The 27,200-nt window shown below is 43.5% G+C and overlaps 2 protein-coding genes across 8 annotated transcripts in view; one reads left to right on the top strand and one right to left on the bottom strand.

Moving 5' to 3' along the window:
- The window catches only part of RHOA (ras homolog family member A), a 73,402-nt gene extending 51,167 nt beyond the window's left edge, over positions 1-22,235 (bottom strand). For 2 of the 7 annotated variants that reach the window (XM_065553177.1, XM_065553179.1), the window contains exon 1: positions 21,839-21,971. Coding sequence is in view for 1 of the 7 variants with exons in the window: in XM_065553175.1 (XP_065409247.1) it covers positions 21,697-21,709 (13 nt within the window). In the remaining 6 variants the exon portion in view is untranslated. Of the gene's footprint in view, positions 1-4,496; positions 4,573-21,696; positions 21,992-22,094 lie in introns of those variants that run through there. The other 5 variants (XM_065553181.1, XM_065553182.1, XM_065553176.1 and 2 more) reach the window with 5 other exon arrangements.
- Positions 22,236-22,375: 140 nt separating this feature from the next.
- LOC112060575 (probable protein BRICK1) lies at positions 22,376-24,296 on the top strand. Its single transcript, XM_065553185.1, has 3 exons — positions 22,376-22,510; positions 22,890-22,972; positions 23,582-24,296. Exons 1-3 carry the CDS (start codon positions 22,393-22,395, stop codon positions 23,606-23,608), a joined length of 228 nt encoding a protein of 75 aa, XP_065409257.1. The 5' UTR covers positions 22,376-22,392; the 3' UTR covers positions 23,609-24,296.
- Positions 24,297-27,200: the final 2,904 nt, after the last annotated feature.

Genomic DNA, 27,200 nt, shown 5'->3' with positions numbered 1-27,200 from the left:
AACATTCTTATCTAAGCTTTTATATCATGTCTCAAGAACTACATCACCACCCTGATTTCCCAGCCCATAAAATAAAGCAGTCAGGCAGCTTTCAGTTAGTTGTCATCCCTTCTTCCCTGGGACATGTTTATGAAAACTTATAAAGAGTCCAAGCAGAACAAAAACCAGTAGTAACAAATACAAACAGCAACAAGCAGCAGTTTCCATATATAGACTTGGGGGCACAGCGACAGCTCACACCCAGCTGTTTCCCACTGCTGCCTTCCAGGTGGCCCATTATATTGCCCTTGCTCTCTCTAGTAGGTCAGGGTTAATTGGTTGCTGCTTTGACCCCTTAGGATCTAGGGAGTGCCCTTGTAAGCTGTCACACATTCTTTTCTCTGGCCTTGACAAATGCAATGTTGCCCTGTTCATATCTATTCACAATGCTTCTACAAAGATCACTTTTCTAGCCCATTGCTTTGACCATGTCACCCCCTCCCTATGAATCCCTCCACTGGTTTTCCCCCTTCCTATTACATCAAACATAAGCTGCTTATCTTCACTTTCCAAGCCCATCCCCCACCTTATCTATCATCTCTCATTCCTTACAGAAGTGTCATCTCCTATCTATAATGAATAATGACTGGGAATGGCTGAGCCATTACAAACATTGAATCTATCTCCCCTTGTAAGTATTCTCACACTTCTTATCAAACTGTCTGTACTGGGCTATCTTGATTATCACTTCAAAAGTTTTTTTTTTTCCCCTCTTACTTAATTGGCCTCTCAGAGTTGGTAAGACAACTCCCACCTGTTTATGCTCTCTGTATTTGTGTATATATATCTCCTCAATATTTATTCCACTCTATATGCATCCGAAGAGGGCTGTAGTCCACGAAAGCTTATGCTCTAATAAATTTGTTAGTCTCTAAGGTGCCACAAGTACTCCTGTTCTTTTATCTCCTATCTACAATCTTCCCCAAGATGCTAGCCTCCATCGCCCACCCACCTGTTAAGTTTGCAAACAAGCAATCTTCACTGCCCCTCATATACACATCCACAAAGCTACAGCATTATCTTCCTTAAATCCCTCCTGAAATGAGGCCCAAAGGCCCCTGCTGGAGGCCTTAGGGTGCTGCCACACCCATACCAGGAAAGGAGCAGTGGGGAGGTCCTCCAAGCACTATAGTCACTGCAGGGCAAGCAGCCAATCAGAGAGGCTGCAGGGAGCAGCCAATGAGGGCCCAGCAGGCTCATATAAAAGGAGCTGTACAGCCCAGAGTGAGTTCAGTCTGATAGCAGGGACCGGGGAGCAAGAGGTGCTCCTGGCTGGCTGCAGGGGCTAAGGCAGGTTGTTGCTGGCAGGGACTGAGGAAACAAGGGAATAGCTTCTGGCTGGCTGCCAGGACTCAATTAAGATAGGCTATGGGGAAGTGGCCCAAGGAAAAGAAGTTAAAGAGATGTGGCTGCTACTCAGAGAATCCCTGGGCTGAGCCCTGGAGTAGTGGATGGGCCTTGGTCCTCTGTCCCCCACCCTCCCAACAGCCATTGGGGAAGTGGCTGTGCCCTGAGAGAAGAGAATTTAGACAGGCCTAGGGAAGGACTGTACATGGATCTGTTTCCCCCTGGAAGGGGGCTGAACTGAGATGGACCAGCTGAAAAGCTTGGGTCAGAGGACTAAAGGGCAGGAAAAGAGAAATGGTAATACAATCAATCATCCCCTCCACTGCTTGAATTAAAAAAGAAAAAGAAAAAAGAACCCTCATGAGTGAGGCACGAAAAGATCACAAGATCTAAAAAAAATTTACTTTTGGCGTATTTGCCTTCTGGGTTGGGAACCTTTAGGATACATAGGGGTCAGTTTTCCATGTGTTTTGCTGCAGCCAGGAAGGTATGATTTTTGGTTTTTGTTTTTTTTAAATGAAAACAGATTGTCACATACTCATATGACTCTATACACTCGGGCTCTAAGGAAAATACCAGTTATTGTGAGACTCACAACAGTATCATGACAGCTGGTAAAACAGTCCTTTATTTTACAAAAATCTAGTCCATTGTCTGCAGTCAACATTGTTGATAGTGTTGAACTATTTATTAAGAACGGACCAATCCTGCTACAATTTGTGAAGAAAGTCATGACAAAAACAGATGGAACTATTATAGCCAAAGCAGTCAACATCGAAATAAAGATGCAGAAAATATGCAGCATTTACTGAAACCTGTTTCCATAGTGACCAAATGCAAAAGAACCTTCTCTATTGCGAATACTGTTGAAATCTGGAAACAACTTCAACAAAACTACAGAAAAATTCCAGGCAGTGAAGGAGTGGATAGACCCACTCATTCCACCTCATTTTCTTGCAACACAAAGTATCAGGATACCCTAACTGACAAAGAATATACTGCTGTGACATGAGCCCCTAATAGTCTATCAATCATGCCAATCATAATCAATGTCAGGGCTAGAGGTGCACCATAAAACAGTACATATTTGTTGCCAAAGCCATAAAGAAAGTCAAACTGCTAAAATGGTGAAAGTCACCAGCTAGGCACCTGGAGCCAGAGTTTGCTAAAGTGCTGAATGGCTTTTAACATCAATACCATCTTTTGAGATGAAAAATAATTTCTTCAGTTGGACTAACATATTCAAAGTTTAGAACCTGACTGGGTATTGAAAAAGCAGAACAGTTTGTCTTAATCTTCTATTTTATAAACAAAAATGAGGTGGGAGATAACAGCTCTTAGTTCTAGAACTTGAAACACATGGAGATCTACACACGTATTTATAATGCACAGAAAAAACCTGCATGATCACAGGGGACTTCAATTTGAGTGACATATGATGGAGATCTTGTGTTGCCAGTTGTAAAACATCAGTTTTCTAAACGTTAAACATTATAGTTGACAATTTCCTAACAGATGAAGAGGGACTGATCCTAGAAGTTAATGGTCGCTTAGGAAAAGTATTCACGATTTGACCACATTTATAATGTGCCAACAGAATGAAGTCCAGACCAGTAATATATATACTTGGTGCTTTAATAGGGACAATTTCACAAAGCTGAAAAAATTATGAGCCAAATCAGCTGGGAGAATGAATTTAATCAGAAAAAATGTGAATGAAAATTTAGAATTGTTGAAAAACATCTTACTAGATGCCCCAAAAGCCACAAATCAACAATTAAGAAGTCTGTGCTGGCTAAAAAACAACCTGCTTTAGAGGTGAAGTAAAGGCAGCAGTAAAAAACACCCACACACCACAAATGCATATAACCCAGAAGCTAGGAATTGTAGAAAATTGATAAGGGAAGCAAAGGACACAAGGAGAAATCTATGCCCAGCAGAGTTACGGACAAAGGTTTTAAAATATATTATGAACAACCAGAATCCTGATAATGGTACTTAACCATTATTAGATGGAAATGGTAAATTTATAAATAATAATGCAGAAGTGTTCAATAAATATTTCTGTTTTGTATTTGGGGGGAAAAAAAAACAGATTTTATAGTCTCATGCGGTGATGATTAAATTAGTAGCTCCTGTTTAACATCCTCCAGAGACACTAAAGTTAGACATTTTAAAATCAACTTCTCTTGGATGCAAGTTATCCAGACTTCTAAAAGAGCTGCATGAGGAGGTTGTTGGACTGTTAGTGTTGTTTTTCAAGAAGTCCTGAAGCACCAAGAAGACTGGAAGAAAGCTAATGTTGTCCCAATTAACAACAAAGATAAACAGGATGATCTAGGTAATTGTAGGCCTGTCAGCCTGACATCAACCCCAAGCAAGATAATGGAGCAGCCGATGTGAGACTCAATTAATAAAGAACTAAAGGAGGGTAATATAAATAATGCAAATCAACACAGGTTTATGTCAAACTAACTTGCTTTTAATGAGATTATCAATTTGGTTCACAAAGATAATAGTGTTGATGTAATATACTTAAGACTTCTGTATGAGGTTTGACTTGGTACTGCATGACATTTTGATTAAAAATAGAATGATATAAAGAAAACACGATGCTCGTTAAATTGATTAAAAACTGGCTGAGATCACAAAATGTAACTGTAAATGGGGAATTGCCATCATGCAGGTCTGTTTACAGTGAAGTCCCACATAGATCAGCTTTTGGCCCTATGATATTTAACATTTTTATCAATGACCCAGAATAAAACAAAACCACCACTGATCAAGTTCACAGATGACACAAAAATTGGGCAGTGGTAAATAACAGGACAGGTCACTGATTCAGAACTATCTAGCTCGCTTGGTAAACTAGGCACAAGCAAACAGTGTGTGTTTTAATACAACCAAACGTAAATGTGTATATCTGGGAACAAAGAACTCAGGCTGTATTTACAGGGTGGGGGACTCTATCCTGGGAAGCAGTGACTTTGAAAGAATTTTGGTAGCCATGGTGGATTATCCATGAACATGAGCTCCCAGTGTGACACTACGGCCAAAAGAGCTAATGCAATCGTGAGTTGCAAAAACAGTGAGTAGAGAGGTTGTTTTACCTTTATACTTGGCACTGGTGAAACCACTCTGTGTCCAGTTCTGGTGCTCACAATATTTAACAATAGGCTCTTCAATCTGGCAGAGAAAGGAATTAACAAAATCCAATGGCTAGAAATTGAAGCTAGACAAATTCAGACCGGAAATAAGGCCTACGTTTTTAACAGTGAGAATAATTAACCATTGGAACAATTTACCAAGTGTTGTGGTGGATTTCCCACCACTGAATTTTTAAATCAAGATAGGATGTTATTATAAAAGATATGCTTTAGTTATAATTTTCAGAAGTTCTATAGTCTGTGCTATATCGGAGGTCAGACTAGATCACAACAGAATCTATGAATTCAATGATTACACAAAGCTTCCTTTGTTTAGTAAATCTGTTAGCTGTAGATGTGAAACATGTTTTGATAAACTTTTTAAAATGTATCCAACACATTTAAGGTAACAACATTTTTTAAAAGTTTGTGCTAAACTGAATTCAACTTTCACTCAAATTCAGGTTGTCACAAACGATAAGTAAATCTTTTATTGCGAGGGAGCTGGTATCAGCCATTCTATTTAGGTTGCCTAATACTTTCCATTACAAAGGATTCTTGCTACATTTTCCTTTAAAAAGCTCTCACACCAGTACTGTTTGCAGCAGGCTTTTGATATTAGACAGAGGGAACACCATCAGACTACAGAAGTGTCTTTTCTTTGCCCCATGAAATTCTAGATTTGGCTGACACACGAAGGGCTAAAAATGCCATTTGCCTTCTTTCACTTCTGTTCCTCAGAAAAAAATCTGACAACCTTCCAAAATGAATATTTTGAGGCCTGTCACCAGACCAGCAGCAGCACCACACACTGTACTACATTGGGAAAACATGGAAGCTGACAGGAGTTGTAGCAGGGGGAAGCCCCTCACCCTGTTAGCCTTCTGATCCAGCACATTGCTTCAGCAGCACATTTACCCTCAATCCCCTTGGGAGCACCACATAGGGTAGGAGCCTGGAAAAGTCCCATGCAGTGAGAGAGAGATATGCTGTAGGTCTGGCACCTCCTAAATTCTCCTTGGACTCAGTGGCCAATCTTGCTCCGGGGCAGGAGCTCCTCCCATTTTGGAGGCAGGAGAGGCCAGACTCCCGTCCCCTCTTCTGGCAAAATATCCTTTCCCTGTTGCCAGCTAATATAATTAAATCCTATAGCTCAAATAGTAGCAGCCTGTACTGTGGAGCTGATAGTTTGGGGTTCAAGCCCTGATGGTGATTCAGAATGTGGAAGAAGGTGGTTGTTACAGTTGCACAACAGTTTACCTTTTTCTTTAAAAAAAAAAAAAAGAGAGAGAACAGAAGTTACATAGACAAACTATGCTAAAATAACTCTCGGTTGCAAAGTCAAACTCTCAAAAGTTGGAAAATGAAAGAATTATGGCTGCCTGCACAACTGTAATTCTGACCCATTACAATATAATCTTTAATTGCAGGATCACATTCTGTTTTTTCCACAGGACCCTGGCCTCAGTAAGTGCACAGATTGGACATGCAAGTTGGCAGAAATAAGGTTTTCAGTTTTTGGCCCTACAATTTTTAAGTTGTATTCTTTTAGCATAATGCTTTATGTGCAACCTATTAAACAAGAAATACTGTACAACAGTCATCATTTTCTAACCTACTGAAAAATGTAGCATTAAGAATTTGAACATTTTAATCACTATAACACTGTAATTACATAAATAAATGTGTATAGTTACAGTGTATTCTTCTGGTTAGCATAAAGGCTATATTTTGTGGTAATCATAAATTGGTATTTTCTTTAGGAAGGTAATGAAGAAGCGCAAACAAAACAATTAAGCTTTCTTTAAATCCAAATTTTCCACTCACTGATTTAAATTATTAGAATTGGACTGAAATAAAATGATTTAAATCAATCCAGCCTGAGCAAGAATGCAACCAGCTCCTTTATGCCTCAGGGGATGCACGGCCCTTGAGAATAGCTTCTTTTCTGAACTAGCGGGGACCACAGGAAAACTGACTCATCTCATCACTTCCTGGGTTGGGCTGCTCCTCTGAAGCTACACATCAGAATAAAAATCAAACTACAAAAATCAGAAAGTTATGATTAAATCTCCTGCTGTTTAATGGCCATATCAGAAAGTGAATATTGAGACAATTTTTATAAAAATAAGTTCTTCCTATTTTCTCTTCCCTTGCCTCCCTCAAACGTGCTACTTGGATACATCTAAATAAACAAGATTGCTTCTCCAAATATAATTTTTAGAAACTGGATTTAGAAGTTAGGAGACAAGTTTAGTCCCAGGAGACATATCTGCCAACAAAAAGCAGTTATTTCAAAGTTAGTTTCAATAACATTTGGTGATATTTCCTACTCCTATACAATGTGTACAGCCTTCTGATAGTTTTTCCACAGACAGTTGCTGGAAACCCTGCAGTCTCAGCTCTCATTTCAAACAGATACTCAGTCATAACACAAACGTACCATACTTGCTAATTTCTCATTTAAAAGCCCATATATTTTAACATATGCACTTTTGATAACCATAATGCTTACTGAATAACTCAGTCATCTTTTCACTACTGATTCTGAGGCTTTTTTAAAAATACATTCTTCTTTAAAGCAACAGGGTAAAAAATAATATTCTGGATGTTTCTGACATTAGTCAGTGAGATGGTTGAGACTTTCCACTCAGTTTGTCTAGACTGGGGAAAAAGATCAAGGTTAGGTTGGGTTAGCGAACTCATTTTAACTTACCCTGATCCACACACAATCATTTTTTCTATGTAGGCAAATCCTGAGTTACAACATACAATTCAGCTAGCACCCAGAATGGCATGCTTTGGATGTGAAGAATTCGCTTGGCTTCTCAAATATTACAGTAATGATTGTAGGACAGCTCACTCTGCTTTCCTTTCACTAACTAATCCATTTTGCAGCTGCCACCTCCACTCTGCTTTGAATGTCATTAGCTATTACCAGAGACCTCATGAATCAATGCATATCTTGCCTTCTCCACTTCTACTGCTGAAAGTTCAATGAAATATTAATAAGGGTTCACTGAGGTTTTCAAAATTGATCAAAGATCAATCTTAATGTTTTCAAACAAAAAGCAGTTTCAGAAGTTTCCTTTTTTAAACTTTTAAAAAGAAAACCAATGGTTAGAAGCTAACTATAATGTGCACAAGCAGGAAACCCTCTCCTAAAAACCCTCTCTTTTGTTAATCTCAATGTTAGAAAGAGACATGCAGCCAAGTTATACAGTAAACTGGTTTGTGATCCTACAGTGAATGTTTCAATAGACCCTTTGCAGGGTCTGATTTTGGGCTCATTTGCAGAAATAGAAATTACACGCACTGCCCAGCAGATTTTTAGGGCATGGCTACACTTGCAGATATAGAGCACTTTGAGTTAAATCAGCCTTCGTAGAGCGCAGTAGGGAAAGCGCTGTAGTCTGTCCACACTGACAGCGCATTGGCGTGGCCACATTAGCAGCTCCTGCAACAGCCACAGAGAGCAGTGCATTGTGGCAGCTATCCCAGCATGCAAGTGGCTGCAACGTGCTTTTCTAACAGGGAGGGGGGTGGGATAGGGTGTGATAGGGAGTGTGGGGGGAGAGAGAGTGGGTTTTTGGAGGGCTGAGAGTATGTCAGCATGCTGTCTTGTAAGTTCAGACAGCAGCAGACCTCCCCCACCCTCGCCCCCCCGCCTCTCTCTCTCACACAGCATTCCACAGTAATGGTTGCTTTGTCTTGGAGCAGATAAGCATGCTGGCTGTCAAACGGCGTTTTCAAAGGGCATATCCAAAACAATGACAAGAGTGGCCACTTGACTTAAGGGATTTTGGGACATTTCCAGAGGCTGATCAGAGTGCAGTAATGCAACACCTCGTTCACACTGATGCTGGGGCACTCCAGCGGGGGCGCATCAAACGTTATTCTACTCGCCGAGATGGAGTACTAGGAGTGCTCTAGCCGTGGAGTCAGAGCGTTCTACGTGCCTTGCCAGTGTGAACGGGTAGTGAGTAGTGCGCCTGGGGCTCTTTTCATGCGCTGTAACTCGCAAGTGTAGCCAAGCCCTTAGGAAGAATAGGTACTTTCCAATACCAACAACCCAAAGACCTGCTACACCACCACAATAATATTGGACTAACAACCATTTTTAAAAGGGTAACATATTACGGCAGCAGCAAGACGCTTTGTTTTTCAGAACTTAAAGATATCTTGCCTGATTTTCAATACTTGACCACAAAATTTTACTCAATATTAGGGAAATGATACCAAGAGTGGGGAAAAAATGAATGAAGTAATAACTGAGGAGCAGCTTTCCAATATAACTGCATTGTAGCTTCCATAGCAGTTATATTGGAAGCATAACACTAGCAAAGGAGGCTGGAAACACAGGAATTGCCAAACCAGATTAGATACAAGGTACGTTCAGTATAGTGTCCTGTCTCTCACAGTGTCCTGCCCCAGACTGCTTCAGAGGAAGGTGCAACATAATGGACAATAATGGAATAAACAGCCTGTTGGGGAAATTTCTTAACTAATGGAAGTTGGTTTACAAACTTCAAGTGTATATCTCTTTGTTTATTTTTAATCCAAGCTAATTTAACTATGGATATTCTCATTGCCTATATATAGATATACACACACACCCCTAGCCAATCTCTGAATCCCGCTAAGCTCTTGATCCCAGTGACATCAAGGGTAGGTCTACACAGCAGTGTAAGCCTAGTGTTGAGGGACTCAAGTCAGCGGACCTGCATCAGAAAACCCTGGGTTTGAGCATCTACACAGCATTTTAACTCTAGGTTAAGGATTTTCTGAACTGTGCTTGAACCTAGGGCTCTAGCATCCACACTGTGGTGCACAGACCCAAGTCAAAGTAACCTTAACCCAGAGTACCTACCACACCCCCCAGCGTCAATACTCTAGCCCTATGAATGTGTTGCACTGAAGGAAAACTCTACTGCCCACCCTTTTTCCTAACTGTGATGGTACTACTGATGGGACTCAAGTTCCCCTAAGGAGGACACACACTGCATAATGAGCTCCTTTGATAGCTGTCCCAGTAGAATGACTGCAGTTTGAGAAGGCTTTATACTGAACTACCATCTTATCTGAGAATTGGGTTCTCCCCCTCTAGACTGAGTCACATTGGCAGGAAAATGCCCACGTGCACCTGTTCTGAGGGTAACTAGGCATCAGGCTCCAGGGCTGTCAAACTATGAAAATTAAAACTTTTTGTGATTCTTAATTTTTAAAATGGGACATTGAATGGAAGCATTTGTTTGGTTTTATTTATTTATTTTTATCTGTTTTGACGTTTGACATAAAATGCAGGTTTCAGAGGAAAAACGCGCACACACACACCTCCAGCCTGGCTGCTGCTGGTTGCAGAGCAGTGAAGTACATCCCCAGGGTGTGGGATGCAGTGTGTTCCAGCACCCCTCGGGATCCCTTATATCTGCCCCGCCACATGCCAGGAGGTAGACATAAGAGATCCATGGGGGGCTCTGGGGAAGTTTTGGGGTTGGCTCCCACTCACTGTCTTGACAGTGCACACAGCCTGGGTGCCCCTGCACATGCAGCCCAGGGATGGGAAGGACGGCCCAGCAGTAAGGGCCAGAGAGGAGGACGGTGACCAAGCACTGTCCTGCAGGGAGGGGTAGCAGGAGAGCTCAGTGCTGCTGAGGGAGGGATAACCCCCTACATCCCAGCAGCAGGGAGCTGCCTCCCACCTGTCAGCTTTGCTCCCTGCTCCGACCGAGCTCCACACAACAGCAAAGAGGAGCTGGAACAGGAGGTGCCATCACCACAAGAGGAGCAGGAACAGGGAGCACCTTCAGCCAGTCAGTAATGGCACCTCTGGCCGCTGCGCTGGCTGCCTGGAGTGCTGCTCCTCTGCCCCTAGAACTCTAGAATACATCCAGAGGATTTTCAGGACCAGAGTCAAGCCAAAGCTGTGTGCACACAGGAAAGCTATAGGCTTGGACCCTATGTCCCAGGTTAACACAGTCTCGGACCCTAGGTTAACACAATGGGTGTGCGGACGCAAGGGGGAGTTAGGCTTGAGCCCAGGCTCAAATTGCTGTGTTGACATACCCCAACTGGCAATCTGTTCCACAGGTTAATCATTGATGTAAAATTGATTACATTTGCTGCCTTTCAAATGAAAATTTATTATCCCTTTATTGTGGTATTATGGGCAGGGGAATACGTGGCACACAATTTATCTTCTCTATCCTATAGAAAATAATGAATCTCTCTATCACAGTCATTTGCTTCTTCTGTAAACTTAATACAAATTTTCAGTCTCTTCATAAGGATTTTGTCTTTTCATGCCTCTAATAATTTTTGTTGCTTATCTCTGAGCTCAATATCTTCTATAGTCTTTCTGAGACAGGTGATGACCACTGGAAAAAAATATTCCATTTAATGGTGTACCACCAATTTATATATTGACATTAAAATATTTATAGTATATATAATTAGATAGAAAGAAAAGTGTTGGGATGTATTTTCCCTGACCACTGCTGCAAATTGTTCAAATGTTTTCATTGAGTTGACTACAATAACTTATGGCCTAAATGACAGTTAATTTAGAAGCCAGTGGGGTGTCTGAGTAGATCAAATTATTCCTTCCATCAGGTATTACTGTGCATTTGTCCACAGTTAACTTCACTTTCATTCTGTGTCCCAGATACCTGTTCAGTTCTTTCTACCTGAAGTTTTCTCTAGTCTTTGCCATCTGCAAGTTTTGCCACTTTAACCAGCATTCGGAAGCTTCATATAATGCAGAATATAAGGGACCACTTCCTTAGTAGTGCTTCTCACAGACAGGATTTCACGCCTATGCTCCACAGTCTGCACTGACTTCAATTCCTTCTCTGGGTAAGTGTCAGCATTCACAGATTTTTCAGCAAGAAAGGACCTTTAGATCATCAGTATTATACCTGGTGTCAGACTGGGCCACTGAATTGCAACCAGTTACCCTTGTATTGAGCTCAGTAACTTGTGATTGACTAAAGCATCTCTTCCAGAAAGGCTTCCAGTCTTGATTTGAAGACTTCACAATATGGCAAATCCACCACTTCCTTTGGTAGTCTGTTCCATTGGCTAAATCACACTTACTGGTAAATGTTCGTCTTATTTCTAATTTGAATTTTCTGCCTTTAATTTCCAGCCATTGGTTCTTTTCATGCCCTTCCTATTTTCTAAAAGAATCCATTAGTTCTTGGTATTTTCTGTCTGTGAAAGTACTTATACAATAATCAAATCACCTCTTGATCCTCTTTCCAATATGCTAAACAGATTTAAGCCTCTCACTGTAAAGCACCTTTTCCGTCCTCAGATAGTTTTTTTTTGGTTCTTCTCTGCACATTTTTTTTTTCAACATCCCTTTTACAAATGTTGACACAAGAACAGAATGCAGTATTCCAGTATCAATTACACCAATGCCTCATACAGAGGTAAAAATCACCTCCCTACTCCCACCTCATTACTTTTGTTTATACATCCAAGGATCATATTAGTCCTTTTTGCCACAGCATCGCATTGAGAGCCCACATGGAGATGTTTGTCCATTAGGACCCCGTTTTCAGGGTCACTTCTTTCCAGGATACAGTACTCCATTCCAGGAGTTCCCAAACTGTGGTATGTGTACCACTGGTGGTACATAAGCTTGATGTTCCATCCATTCACTTCACAACAACTTTTTAAGAAGGTGATATGTGAACCAATAAAGTTTTGGAGCCAATGCTCCATTCTTGTAATAATACCTGCATTCTTTGGGCAGTCATTACAGAGCAGTCATTTACCACTCCAGTCTTTTTGTCATCCATAATTTTTTACAGCAGTGATTTTATATTTACTTATAATTGATAAAAAATATTGAATAGTGCAGCCCTACAAGAACTAATCCCTGCAGATCCCCACTAACTCCTTTTTCAACAATAATTCCCCACTGACTTTTTGAGAGGAATCAGTCAGCCAGTTGTTAATCTGTTTAAATGTGTGCTTTATTGATATTGTACAGCACTATTGTTTAAAAATCAGAATGCTGCACGGTACTAAGTCCAAGACATTACAAAAGTCTAGTTTATACCATCACTCATAGTCTCTCTCTCCCAATTTAAGAAAACAGGTTTCAATGGAACTTGAAGACAGGAACTGTTTCCTTGAACCTGACAGCAGCCTATGATAAAGTATGGCACGCTGGTCTTCTGGTAAAACTGTCAAAAGCTCTCCCAGGATGGTTGGTGGACATTGCTGAATTTCTACTTTGTGACAGGCATTTTTGGGTACATGTGGGAGACAGAACAATGCATGGAGAAGGCAATCCAACTGCTTATCCCAAGGCTCTGTGTTTGCATCCACCCTGTGTTCAGTCTATGCACAAATGTCCTGTCACTGACTGTCACGCAAATTTATCTATGCCGATGACATCCTAGTCATGCTCTTTCACTGAATGGAGAACATCTTGGTTAAGATGGCAGACTACTATAGCAGTTGGAGGCGCCAACCAACTGTGACTAAGACAGTTTTGAGTGTCTTCCACCTCCACAATGCAAGCACTAAATAGGAATTAAATATCTTCCTCAATGGAAAACAACTGAAACACGAGGCAAAACCAGTCTACCTTGTCAAACTGGACTGCTCTTTGACTTTCCATGACCATCTAAAAAAGTCAGGCCAGCAATAATCTAATCAACTAATTAGCTGGTTTGACGTGGGACACAGGTGCACAGACTTTGCACATTGGCTCTGGCACTGTACTATTCCTCAGTGGAATACTGTGCCCCTGTGTGGTATCATTCGCCTCACACTAAATTGGTTGACGTCAAATTGAACTCAATCATGTATATCAACACAGGTACCCTGCATCTCACTCCTCTCCCACGGCTACCAGTTCTGAACAACAGCCCCCCCCACATTCATCGCAGAGAGTCTATAGCCAGATTGGTGGAAAAGCTACTTGCCTACCCAGGTCTCCCACTGTACATGAACATTTTCAGTCACCCCAGAGCACAATTTACTTTGAGGTGTCCATTGTGGTTTCAACTGCCAGATCTGAATCTGTCAGCAGCAACCCTATGGTGCAGTGAATGGTTGGATAAAGACATTAGGAATGGTTTCCTTGTTGCTGATCCAGCCGTTCAACTTCCTGGATTTGACCTGCCACGTCACCTTTGGACTCTGCTGAACAGGCTCCAAATTGGCCAAGGAATATGCATAGCCAACCTCTAAACATTGGGTCTGCACGACGACCCACTCTGTCCCTGTGGCCTTCATCAGTCAATGACGCATGTTGTAGAAGAGTGTCAACTGACTAGATTTCATGGTGGCCTTAGAGCCCTTCATTGTGCTGATGAAGCTGCTGTTAGGTGGCTCGACAAGCACTGCAAACACTAGCAGAAGCAGTTTAAAACTGTGAACCCCCTGGTTCTGTGCCTTTCCATACCTTGCACAGTGTCACACATGGACTGTGCATATCAAATTAATGATAATACTATTCAACAAACTGGCATTGAGCAGTTTTATATAATGTATGTCCTTCCTGGCAACTTTTGAGAGCACTCCATGTAATACCATGGAAACTAAGATCATATTAAGCAAAATTAGGTTAATATTGATGTAGTTACAGGGAAGTTGTGCACATTCACTAATGTGTGTGAAGTGAAGTGCTTTTATTAGATTTGCATTCAAGTAAGGAGAAAAAAGTCTGCCTTCTTTCTTTCTACTTTGATCCCTGTATGCAGTACAGTTGTAGCTGTGTCGGTCCCAGGATATTAGAGACACAAGGTGGATGAAGTAAGAATATCGTTTATTGGACCAACTTCTGCTGGTGAGAGAGACAAGCTTTCAAACTACACAAAGCTCTTCTTCAGGTCACCTCACCCACCTTGTTACTCTCATCCCTGACACTACTAGTACACCTGCATTACAGACAAGGACTTGAGGATAAACCTTTTAGATGCATCACCTCAACTCCTTTGACTGCCTCCTACTTTCTGGTACTTATCTTCTCTTGCTGAGAGCAGACAGACCCATAGGAGAAGAGGCTATTTAACAGTCACTGTGGTTCTTGGAGACAATTGCATTTTTGTATACACATTTGTAGAATGACACTTCCCACTGCAGCAACATTGAGCTTCTGGAAAAGCAGCGCCTGTCTGGACCACATGCGTATCCCCTCATAGCACTAAAAGTTCAGAGGCAAGATTACAAGAAGTCATGAAGTCCCCCACCCAACCCAATTCTTCTGCTAAACTGCAGAGTCCCATAAGGTTAGAAGTCTGTGGAAGAGGGGAAGGTGCCTGGATATTATGAATATGCAAAGGTAACACTTTCAACCTAGTTACCATGGTAATTAGTCTTCCTTCCAGGCAGCCTCTGAATATTCTTTTTGTAGGAGTACAGCTAGCAGTACAATCCCCCGGGAAGTGGGCTGAGGATTTCTAATTCTAAACAAGGACTAGAGAACCGTTTGCCTAAAGCAAGCATCAGATTGAGATGCCAAATTGAGAAAACGGTGCTGCATAAACGTGCATACAGAACTCCAGATAGCAGTTCTCTAGGTTTCTATGATGGAAACATTAGAAGGTTGCTATCAATGCCATCTTAACCGTAAATTGAAAGAAAACTCAGGCACCGACAACCTCCCCAAACCAAACCAATAACATAGTCCATTTCAATAAACTTTCCGTGGAAATGGTATTCCCCTTACATTTTACGTAATCTTTTGGGATTAAGACTAAGGCTTCCAGGAAGTCATTTACACCAATCAGTAAAAACTCAAAGCACACTTAAAATCTAGGGTATGGGGCCTTGTTTCTTCCTCATAAAAGAAAGAGGTTTTGGAGGAAAAATGATAGTTACTTACCCGTAACCAGAGTTCTTCGAGATGAACTCTGCATATTCAGACTCCCTGCCCACCGCCCCCACTTCCTGGGACCAATGCTGCAGCGGGGGCAGGGTGTGTGTGGTGGGGGAATTGAGGCAGTCAGAGCACCAAGCCCTCTCTTATATCCTGCCCTCAGTGTGTGCTCCAACACTGAGGGGAGGACATGAGTGTCCCAGTGGGCATTGCTTGTTTACGTTCCACATAAGTGCAGAGGACACTACGAGAACTAGGAGATTAACTGCCTGGTTTAGGCAAAACTGACACTACTTTAGGTAAAAACGTTGGACAATGATGCAAGACAACTTTATCCCTATATCTTCCATTGCTGTATGCAGTGGTGTTGTAGACATGTTGGCTTCAAGATATTAGAGGTCAAGATGGGTGAACATCCATCTTTTATTGGAGCAACTTTTGTTGGAGAGAGAGAGAGAGAGAGAGAGAGAGAGCGCGAGCTTCCAAGCTACACAATGCTGAAGAAAAGCTTTGAAAGCTTGTCTCTCTCACCAACAAAAGTTGGACCAATAAAATATTACCTCACCCACCCTGTCTCTCTAACTTTATCCCTGTGATACATATAGTGAAAGAAGGATCTGTTGTGAAAGGCTGTAAGTCACTCACCCGTCTCAAAAAGTTATCTTTAGCAACAGGTAGAATAAAGAGCCCTCAACCAGAGGTTCAAAAATGAACCAATTAACTTTGTCAGCGCCACAATGAGATACGACAGCAAGAGCGCTTTTCTAATCTATGAAAAGTCATTAACCAGTCCTTTGAGGAATCTTTTAACAGATGATAGCTAAGAGTTCTTTAAGAGGACATCCATGAAGCATTCAATAAATATTTCTGTTGTGTATGTGGAAAAAAGCCAAAATGATATAACCATATTCTAGTGATTTCTTTTATCCTTTTCAGGCTGATTTCAAACCTGATTATGGAATACAGACTATACCCAAGGCAAAAGGTGGCTGACCATCTAGCAATGGTATAAGTATCTCACTTACAGTTATACTTGGAAATTGGCAGGTTTTGAGGTATATAAATGACTCAGCTGGGGTATCTTGAATGGTCCTTCAATGAGTTTGCTCCGTCCCCACAAAGAGTGGGGAGGGATAGCTCAGTGGTTTGAGCATTGGCCTGCTATACCCAGGGTTATGAGTTTAATCCTTGAGGGGGCCACTTAGGGATCTGGGGCAAAGTCAGTACTTGGTCCTGCTAGTGAAGGCAGGGGGCTGGACTCAATGACCTTTCAGGGTCCCTTCCAGTTCTAGGAGATCGGATATCTCCATATATTAAATATTAGAGTTTCCAGAAGGCAATGTTAAGCAGCTGATTCATTGATTCCAAGGCCAAAAGGGACCACAGTTATCATCTAGTCTGACCTTCTGTATACATAAGCCATGACTTCCCTCTTCCCCCAAAAAAATCCTAGGACATCTCTTCTTAAAAAATATCTAATCTTGATTTAAAAATGGTCAGTGATAGAGACTCCACTGTGACTCTCGGTACATTATTTCAACTAGTTATCCTATTTATCTGTCTTCATATCTATGAAGTGCTCCTTGTTATGGTAACTGATCATCTCACAACCACCCTTCACTGCACCCAGACTCTGTGATGTCATTACTCTGCCTCTGATTGGGAAAGATGTTTAGATTTAAGTAAACAGGCTACAACTCAACCCAGATAAGACTGATGTGATACTTGTTGATCAGCAGAGAACAGGAAGAAGTGGTGTCAGCACCATTACTGAAGGAGCATGATTAGCTTCCACTAAAATTGATTGTAGCGGTGTCTCTTATTGGATCCTCAAGTAGTTGTGATGGTATGTGGGATGGTTCATCAGCTACAACCAGCCAAGACAGCTATTCCTTTGTAATGCAAACTTCACAACCTTTATCTAGACCGTTGTCACCTCCAGGTTAAAGTACTGCAATGCATTCTATTTAAGGCTATGCTAGAAGACCACTCAGAAGCTTCAGTTATTGAAGAATGCTGCAGCTATTTATTTTAGGTTTGTCAGGTCACCTATCACAACAGTGGATTGAACTGCTCAAGTATCTGCAACAGCTGCCTGTTCATTTCCAGATTCAATCCAAAGTGCTAGCAATGATCTTATCTGTTTTTGGTACAGCAGCAGAGTGGTTGGGGCTTTAGAGAAAGGCATGAAAAAAAAAGCTCTCAATCTTGCACTATTGTCTGCATACTATACTGGTATAATGAAAGCTGCACAAGCCCCCCATGCCCCACCCCACCCAGAGTGGATACAGTAACATCACTAAAGAAGTGTTTTATACTGACAGTTATTTCCATATGGGAAAGGTAATGAGCTGTACTGGTATCAGGCACCTTTATATTAATAAAACTGCATCCACTTGAGGGTTTTGACCAGTATAACTATTAACAATACCCCCTAATTGAAATAATTACATTGGTATAAAAATTGTGTGTAAACCAGACCTTACTAAAAAAAGTGTATAAATGCAGAAAGGGGGATTGGTAACAGCACGATTGAATAGAAAAGGGAATGGAAAACAGCATGACTGAGAAGAAAAGTTCCAAATATGCCACTGGTTCTGAGATTTATTTTTTCACCCTTTTGGTAAAGATTTTGAGTCACCTACTTTGTTAGTACTACTTTAATGAGTTGAAGGTCAAAAGACCTTTTGAAAAAATGTATTTTAAGGAGGGACTTGAAAGACAAGAGAAGACATGGCAGGCTGACTTAAGAAAGGGGAGTAGTTTAGGAATAAGGAGCTGCAGACGAAGTAGCTCACAGACTTGCGTGAGTGGACATTAAAGGCTTCTCTTATAAAAGAAAGTGGCATCAGGCTTTTATTTTAGTTTAAAAGCAATTACTTATAAACCTAAATAACTTAACCTAAAGAGGGGAGGGGGAGAAGCACACATTCTTAAAAGCTTGTGCCTCCACAGCTACACTGCTATTTTCAGAAAGTTGGCTAGCTTGGAGATGCATCCTGATCAGAGTGTAGACATACTGCTAGATGTTTGAATCTTGGAACAAAGTTTTAGAGGAGGTCCAGACTAACCCTTACAAATATGTTAACTACCTCAAATAATCTGATAATTAACTATAGGTAAAAAAACCAAAAACTTTAAACAAGCCCTAAGCGATAGAGAAGCATGTCTCAGGCCAAGTGGATGGGGAAGATAAGAGCATCCAGGTTGTTATAAAGCTTTGCAGAGAACAAGATGCTTAAATTTAACATAGAAGGTAAAGGAAAGCTTGAAAGATTTGAAGAGGGACTTACTGTGGTCAGCGCAGTAGGCAAAGTCAATGGAGAGTTTGAGAGCTGGGGTGTTCCATCCTGGCAACATGGCCAAAGAGCAAGCAACATCACTTTTGAATATAATGAGTGAATGAAGGAAAGCCAGATCTCTGATTTTCTGCAAAATGTCAATCTTGCATACCACTTTACATATGAAGTGGTGTTGTAGCCGCATTGGTCCCATGATATTCAAGACACATGGTGGGTGAATTAATATCTTTTATTGGACCAACTTCTGTTGGTGAGTTGGTCCCATAAAAGATATTACATCACCCATCTTGTCTCTCAAACCACTTTATGCTCAGGAATGTCTCTAGCTGCTCCAAGTCTGCCTGTCAGAGGGTGCAGATTTCTGACTTGTATAGTGATAAAGTTAGTACACAGGTTTGACAGATCCTGAACTTGTCTCAGTGCAAAGATGTTTTTGCATCCAAAAGCGAGATATGGAGTTGATGCAGAAAGCAGGGAGAACTATTTCTCAAGAAATGTCTGGCTTGCTGCAATTGTTTCAACTCTCCTTGCGGCCAGGTAGAGAGGAAGACATTGCAGTAGTCAAAATGAGAAAGTCAGGGCTTGGGCAGATTCTAGAAATTATGTCAAGGAAAAATTGGCAGGATTTGGAGGCGTGTAAAATGGTTTGAGGAAACAGATAAGAGGGGAGCTGAAGATAAAAAGGTTGAGAGACAGGCAGGGAGGCCAGAGCAATTGAGAAGGGAGGGGGAAAAGAGTTCATTTTTGCCATTTTTTGTTTCATTTGATGCCAAAGCACCCTTTAAGCCCTGGAATGATCAGAGACCAGGTTATCTGAAGTGCAGTTGCTAGTCCTACACCCAGGTGGTCATTAAGATCAGTTGGGGGTGTTTTTAATTGTCTGTTTCTTCAGCGCAGGGTCCCTGCCTTTGGCACTCACTCCATATGGCAATCTGCAAGAGCTTGGGTTTGATGAGCTATGGGGGATAATGCAAGATTTACTTTGTTTAGTTGAACACCCTATTAAGCATTCCCATGAAAACTTCCTGAAATGAAATGTTGACTGTTCTAATTTTTTTATATCTCAGCCCAAGTCAGAACTGCCCTTATGCTCCAGAATTAAGAGTTTCAATCTACAATGCTAGTGCTCTGGTGACAGTCAGAAAGGGGGTGGAGTTTGCTACAACAGATCAGCTCACCTGCAGAAAAACAGCAAAAATTTCCAAGCAGGGTCCTTCCAGGGAGGTACAGACTTGACACTGGTCTCAACAAGTAAACATTGTACTTCCAAAGTACAGGCTGGTAATTTGAGTCATAGAAAACTTGGGTATTAAGTTGTTACACGTCTTAAGTATTATCATCTTCAAGTTTGGGTATTTTTGAGAGTCAAAAAGTAAGACTACAGTTTTATCTTTTAAAAACCTATGTCATTTAGATTATCTAAACACCAGATAATGTTTTATTTGCTCTATATTAGAAATAAGCCTTTCACCCCATAGCTAGATTTTTGTGAGTAATCTAGTTTTTCCTGAGGCCTTCATGACTTGCAATATGAGAAGGTGAGGCTTAACGGATCTGAAGAGACCCCCACTGCTCCTCACATATCTACCTACTTATCGTGGGGGTGTCAGGGAAGAGAAGTCCTAGAAGAAAAACAAGAGCTGGGAATAGAGTGAAAAAAATTAAGACATTATAGATATGTCAAATGTTGATAAATCTGATCCTTTATAATCAAAATTTACCCTGACTGAGCAACAGTACTTTCAAATATACCTCTACCTCGATACAACGCTGTCCTCAGGAGCCAAAAAATCTTCCCGTGTTATAGGTGAAACCGCGTTATACTGAACTTGCTTTGATCCACTGGAGTGCGCAGCCCCGCCCACCCAGACCATTGCTTTACCGCACTATATCAGAATTCATGTTATATCGGGTCGCGTTATACCGGGGTAGAGGTGTATCTTCCATGACAAAACTCATTGCTCTAGCCACTGTACTAAAGTCTTGAAGTTTCTCACTTACTTTCATCTCACACTGGAAGAAATGATTAATAATCAAAGGACATATTGAGCAGCAATCAATTTTCAGCTATATTTAATGTAAGGCTGTTATGCCATTTGCAGCTGACAGTACTTCCCTGCACCTTTAAAATTCAATTGTATTTAAAACTGAACTCTATGATAGCAATACACACTTAAATGTCTTTGTGAGCTTAACTAGGACCTGCTACAAAAACCTAACATGTGCCAGTTATATACACACTATGAAATAAAATTATCTGTGTAGCAAACACAGTACTAACACAAGAAACCAACTTCCTACACCCACTGAAATAGCAATTTTCACAGTTAACTCACTGTGTAATTACAGCAAATATATACCCCACCACGCAAAAAACATTTACTCAAGGATACAGAACCACCACCACCACCTAAATGTCCCTGTGCTCATAAAGAATCCTATTATGGCTTTCATGCCTGTTTTCTTTAAGTAAAGGACACGCTCAAAGTAGTTTACTAAAGGCTGATCCCCACACAAAGTTAAACCAGTACAACTTCTGTATGTACACAAGATCCATGTTTGAAAAATATTCTCACTACCAAGCCCCTTCAGCGGCGTCACCCTTTCTTCAACAAAAACAGAAATCCAGAGAAATTTAACATACGATTACTATTAAACTGGACCTAAAGCAAAAACTGAAACTATAGCTGTTTATCCTGGAACAGAGAAGAATCAGACTAGTGAGCCCTCAAACTTTCCCATAAGGGGTCACGAATTTTAGTAGCGAATTAGCACATGGACACCTCTCCATCCTATTCACGATTCCACAGATCAAGCTCTCACCCATGACACTGGCACATCCCAGAGCCCGGGGGCGAAAAGCAGAGAGCGACCCCTGCCCACCCCTGAAGTATCAACCACTAGGCTCGTAGGAAGACAAGACAACGATTTCTGCCCCTGTAACTCCCCATACCCCGCCCACGGGTCTCACACACCCCCCTTCAGAGAGAAGGGAAACACCCCTTCGCCCCCGGTTTCCCACCAGGGTGGGGCATCCCGGGGATCCTGTCCCCAGGGCCTTGCACTCTCGAACCGCAGAAGGGGGGAGGGGCGCGCCGGGATACGGCCGAAAGGCGCCAGCCCCTGAGCGCGAGGGGAAGGCAGGCCCAGTCCACGCCCGGTACCTGCAGGCCCGACTCGGTCTCGCCTCGCTAACGCCGCTTCCTGCTCTACTGGCCCCCCGAGCTGCAGCAGCAGCGAACGGCAACAGGCGGGGCAGAACGTGCGCGCTCACAGGAGAACAGAACAGCACAGCGCGTGCGCGCCGCCACCGCCGCCACCTGAGCCAATCAGCGCAGTTGGCGAAAGGGCTGCCGGGAAGCGGCGCTATAAAAGTCCGGGAGCTATTTACGCCGCCTGTACCCACTGCCGTTCTCGCACCTGCGCACTTGGGCCGAGAAGGATCGAGGCTGATAGGGGAAAGGAGCCGCCTGCGGGACAGGATCCTGGACTGGGAGTCCGTGGGGGTCTCCTAACAACGGGAAAGCGGGAGCGCCGCACGGCCCGGCTGGTGTTATCTGGCACTTGGGGTCGGCAACTTGGGCGGGGCTAGAGCTGCGGGGGCGGGGCTCTGTCCTGTACGGGAAGCTGCTCTCCGTGTCTCCAGGCCCCTTGGTGATCCGTGCCTTGCACCTGCGCAGCGGAGGGCGGGGCTGGGCGCGAGGTGACTGCGGCGGCCATGTCGCTGCAAGAGGACCCGGTGCAGCGCGAGATCCACCAGGACTGGGCCAACCGCGAGTACATCGAAGTGATCACCAGCTCCATCAAGAAAATTGCGGATTTCCTCAACTCCTTTGGTGCGTGCGCGCCCGGCCCGGCTCCTCCCTCAGGCCCGGCTCGGTCCGCCTCCTCCCTCCGGTTCCCCCGGCCGGCTCTACCCCCAGACTTGGCCCGGCTCCACCTTCACCCCTCGACTCCATCCCCTATCTCCCCAGTAAGGTCCGTGCTGGGGACGAAGGTGGAGCCGGCCACCCTCCCCAGTTCGACCCTCCGGCCCGGCTCTAGCCTCCATCCTCCCAGGTCCGGCTCCACCCCACCCTGGCCCCTCCGGCCACCGCGCTCTGTTCGGGCGGGTTCTGGGGTTGGAGCTCCCCGAGGGGCGGGGGGCACCTGTCCTGGCCGGGTACCGCGGGGCCTGAGCCTGGTGCAGTCCCTGACCCGACCCTTCTCCCGCAGACATGTCCTGCCGCTCCCGGCTCGCCACCCTTAACGAGAAGCTGACCGCGCTGGAGCGACGGATCGAGTACATCGAGGCCAGGGTGAGGGGTAGAGCAGGGGAGGTGACACCAGGAGACAGCCCCGGCGTAGGAGGAGGGGTTGCCCTGCGAGCAGCTCGGTGCAGAGCTCAGCCCACGCTTAGCAGCTCAGGGATAGCCGGGGCCTTGCTGTTCAAGCCCCCCTGCGGCTTTTACCCCATCTCCAGTGGGTATTGCCCTGCTATCCTCCCCACCCCCAGCTAGGCAGTAACACTGTGCCCAGCACCACCTGCCAGCTAATCTGCTCTTTACAAAGGGGGGGGGGGATGTGTGGGACTCCCACATAGAGCCCTGCTCTGCTAGTTGTTACCTTGGGGTGATGTTGCAGGCCTTTCTCCTGAACAATAGTGCTAGAGCTCCTGCCCTCTACGCTCTGGTGGGCATCCCAGCAGTACTTACATTGGGGCATTGGTTTTGGCCAACACGGCTGGAGAGAGAACTGAGATCTTGGTGAATTGGTGACACTGGCCTGGGGAGGACTCCTGCCCTTCCCAGCCTTGCTGCGAGGGATGACTTTTACTCAATTCCCAGTGTACGGGAACTCATTAACTTTCTCTGAGTGGGCAGACTGGCTAGCCCTTGGTGACTGCAGGCTGTGCTCTCCTTTGGCAGGTAACAAAGGGCGAAACTCTGACCTAACTGCAGAAGGCTGGTGGGGAGCTGACCTGGAGAAGATTGTGCGGCTGTGCCAGAGTTGACTGTCAGACATCTGATTTCTTCATTACTTCTTATTGGTGACAGGACTTCAGCTTGTTTCTGAGATGCAATATCCCTGCCTTCAGTGCATGGCTCCAGGGTGACTCCAGAGGAAATTGATAAAATGCAAATGAGCATGTTGAATTCAGTGATTTTGTGCAGACAGATTCATGCAGCTGTCAAATACTCCTGCACCCCTTAATCTCTCTCTCATTCCCAGCTGTGCATGTAGAACGCCTACATTTTGCAGCTGCAGAATCTCTCTGGCCAAAAGTCGCTTTGTGGGAAGAAAACTTCTCTTGGGAGCTGACTGGCTGAGGAAGTGGGTGTCCATGCTATTGGCGGGCCACTCCTCTGGTGGTTTCAGTTCCTTTAGCAAACACTGCAACTTATATCTCTTAGCAAAAATGTCAAATATATCCATCCTTCCAGTCTGCGAGCAGAGCAGTACATGTGCAGTCTGTGGTTGGCAGGGTGAGGCAGGGGAATAGGTAATGTGCCAAGATAAACTCTCTGGGCAGGGTGGGTTTCAGAGCTTTCTGTGTCTTTTGTATTCTGTAATGTCACATGGGGAGTGTCTTTCATTTGTGTTTCAACAATAAATTGCCTCTGCTGATGGGGTCTGAGCTGATCTATAGCTAGAGGTCATTGTCTGGGATGCAGGGGCGGGAGCGTGGCCATGAAGTGCAGATGGCCAAGAGGAGTCACAATGGCCTGTTAACTGTAAGAGATGCAGTTGCCTCTTGCTATTCTTCTCTTCTTTTCCTCCTCCACCAAATTCCGCTCCAGTGGGCTTCACTCCTACTTCCCTAAAATGATTAGTAGTGATCAGGGATCCTAGTTTTCTGAGATTTCTAAAAAAACAAAACTAAATTCTATGCTGAAGGGTTCTTTGCAATTGTGGGCCCTACTTCTATTCCTCTCTCCATTCACGTATCCAGGCAGAGTTCCTCTGAGCCACATCCACTGGCTCCCTTGACACATTCAAGGAGCAGTGGGCCCTGTCTGGGGCTCTCTGCTCTGTGTACCCGTCAGATTCCCTAATTTTGACCCTTTGACCGTCACACCTATCCCTGTTTTTTCTTTTGTTGTCCCCTGTACTCATTTGTGTCCCAGGTTGAGTAGATCCTCCCTTTAGGCTGGAGGAGGGGCCTTTAGCCATGGGTGGGTTTGTGCCTGCCCACTTCCCAGAACCCAGCAGGACCACTCTCTTACAGTGTCAGGTCTGTCTTTTTCCCCAGATAGTGAGAATGTGCTAATTAAATTTGTTGCCTCCCAACTTTCTATCCTCATCATGAATACTGAGGAGGATCGAAATATTATACAGGAAGATCTGGATGATTGTGAACACTGGAGTAATACACATGGGATGAAATTCTATAACACTAAGTGCAAAGTCTGACAGTAAGAATTTCTATTACAAGCTGGAGACTCGTCACTTGGAAATGACAGAAGAGGAGAGAGGCCTGGATGTGTTGGTTAACCACAGGATGACTATGAGCCATGGCTAGAAAAAAGGCAAATGCGATCCTAGGATGTATCAGGCAAGGCATTTCCAGTGAAGATAGAGAAGTATTAATGCTATTGTACAAGCTACTGGTAAGATCTCATTTGGAATACTGTGTACAGTTCTGGTCACCCATGTTCAAGAATGATAAACTCAAAACTGGAACAGGTGCAGAGAAGAGATAGTAGGATGATCAGGAAAATGGAGGGGCCTGTCTTATGAAAAGAGACTGGAAGAGCTTGGCTTGTTTAGCTTAGCAAAATGGTGGCTGGAAGGGGATCTCATTGCTCTCTCTAAACACATTGGGGGTAAACGCCAGGAAGGGTGAAGAGCTAGTTAAGCTAAAGGACTATTAGGACAAGAACAAATGGATATAAACTAGTCATGAACAAATTCAGGCTGGAAATGAGAAAAAGCTTTCTAACGGTCAGGGTGAATGTTCCCTCTATTTTTTTTCCATCCATGTCTGGAATAAATGTTATGTGCAGGGAGGTATGTGTGGTTGTGCGCCACCCGTAGAAACAAAAAACCTAGATATAATATATATTTTTTTAAAAGTTAAATGGGGATAATTACTCCAGCCAAGACAGATTAGGCATTTTAGAACTCACTACTCAAAGAATTAAATTTAAGTGCAAGAGAAATAAAACTTGACATGCATAGACCAGTCAAAACACTATAAAATAACACACTTTGTAAGAATAAAATTACAGAGAATATATGTGCTTTGCAGGAGGTAACAAGAAGTACCAACAACAATAATACAAGTATGTGTTGGGAGGTGAGTGTGACATAGAGACAGTGTGTGTGAGTGACAGAGTGCGTGACACTGACACAGGCTGTGTTGTGACAGTGTGTGCGACTGTGTCACAGAGACTGTGTGTGAGACACAGACAGCATCTGTGCTGGCTGCTGAGAGAGTTTCTGAGATGCCCTGCTCTGTCTCCTTAAGACACTCTCTGAAAGCTCGCCTGCTCTGTCCTGAGCCCTGTTGTCTCCCCTCCCCAGCTCTGCAGAGATTAGGGTACATGGACAGAGGGAGGAGGAGAAAGAGTGTGTGTGACAGACAGAGAGAGAGAGTGAGCTGGCTGCTGGGGAAATCTCTGAAACAGCGAACTGTCTCTAATAAAGGCACTCAACCCCTCACCCTTCCCTGCAGGAGCTCAGAGTCCTGAGCCAGGCTCTGTCCCCTACCTCTCCCCTACTCTGTAGAGATGGGCTATAGGGGCTGGGGAGAGGGGGACACGCTGACATCAGCACCCTCCTCCCATCCCTGCACAGCCAGCAGGATGGTCCTGGGAGCAGCTGCAGGATGGAGCAATGTGTAGGGAGGGGCACCTGAGCACATGCTGCCAGCTGTGCATGCTCTCTTAATTAGGGTGACCACATGTCCCGATTTTATAGGGACAGTCCTGATTTTTGAGTCTTTTTCTTATATAGGCTCTTATTACCCCCCACCCCCTGTTCCGATTTTTCACACTTGCTGTCTGGTCATCCTTCTCTTAATTGGCTGGGCAGCACTTTAATTTCTCTTCCTGTGTCTTCTGACAGAGGCCAATGCCAGGTGCTTCAAAGGGAATTAACAGAACAGGCAATTATTGAGTGATCCATCCCCTGTCATCCACTCAGCTTCTGGCAAGCAGAGGCTCTCAAAGCATGGTTAATAGCCATTGATGGACATATCCGCCATGAACTTATCGAGTTCTTTTTTGAACCCTGTTATAGTTTTGGTCTTCACAACAACCCCTGGCAAAAAGTTTCATGGGTTGACTGTTTTGTGTGAAGAAGTACTTCCTTTTGTTTGTTTTAAACCTGATGCCTATTAATTTCATTGGGTGACCCTTAGTTCTTGTGTTATGTGAAGGAGCTTATTCCCTTTCTCCACACCAGTCAAGATTTTATAGACCTCTATCATATCCCCTCTTAGTCCTCTCTTTTTCCAAGCTGAAAAATTAGTCTTTTAAATCTCTCCTTATATAGAAACGGTTATATACTCCTAATCATTTTAGTTGCCCTTCTCTTTATCTT

This window comes from Chrysemys picta, chromosome 7 (assembly GCF_011386835.1).
Source record: "Chrysemys picta bellii isolate R12L10 chromosome 7, ASM1138683v2, whole genome shotgun sequence".
NCBI lineage: Eukaryota > Metazoa > Chordata > Testudines > Emydidae > Chrysemys > Chrysemys picta.
The sequence above is the reverse complement of the archived record's forward strand: the minus strand, read 5'-3'. Positions and strand labels throughout refer to the sequence as shown.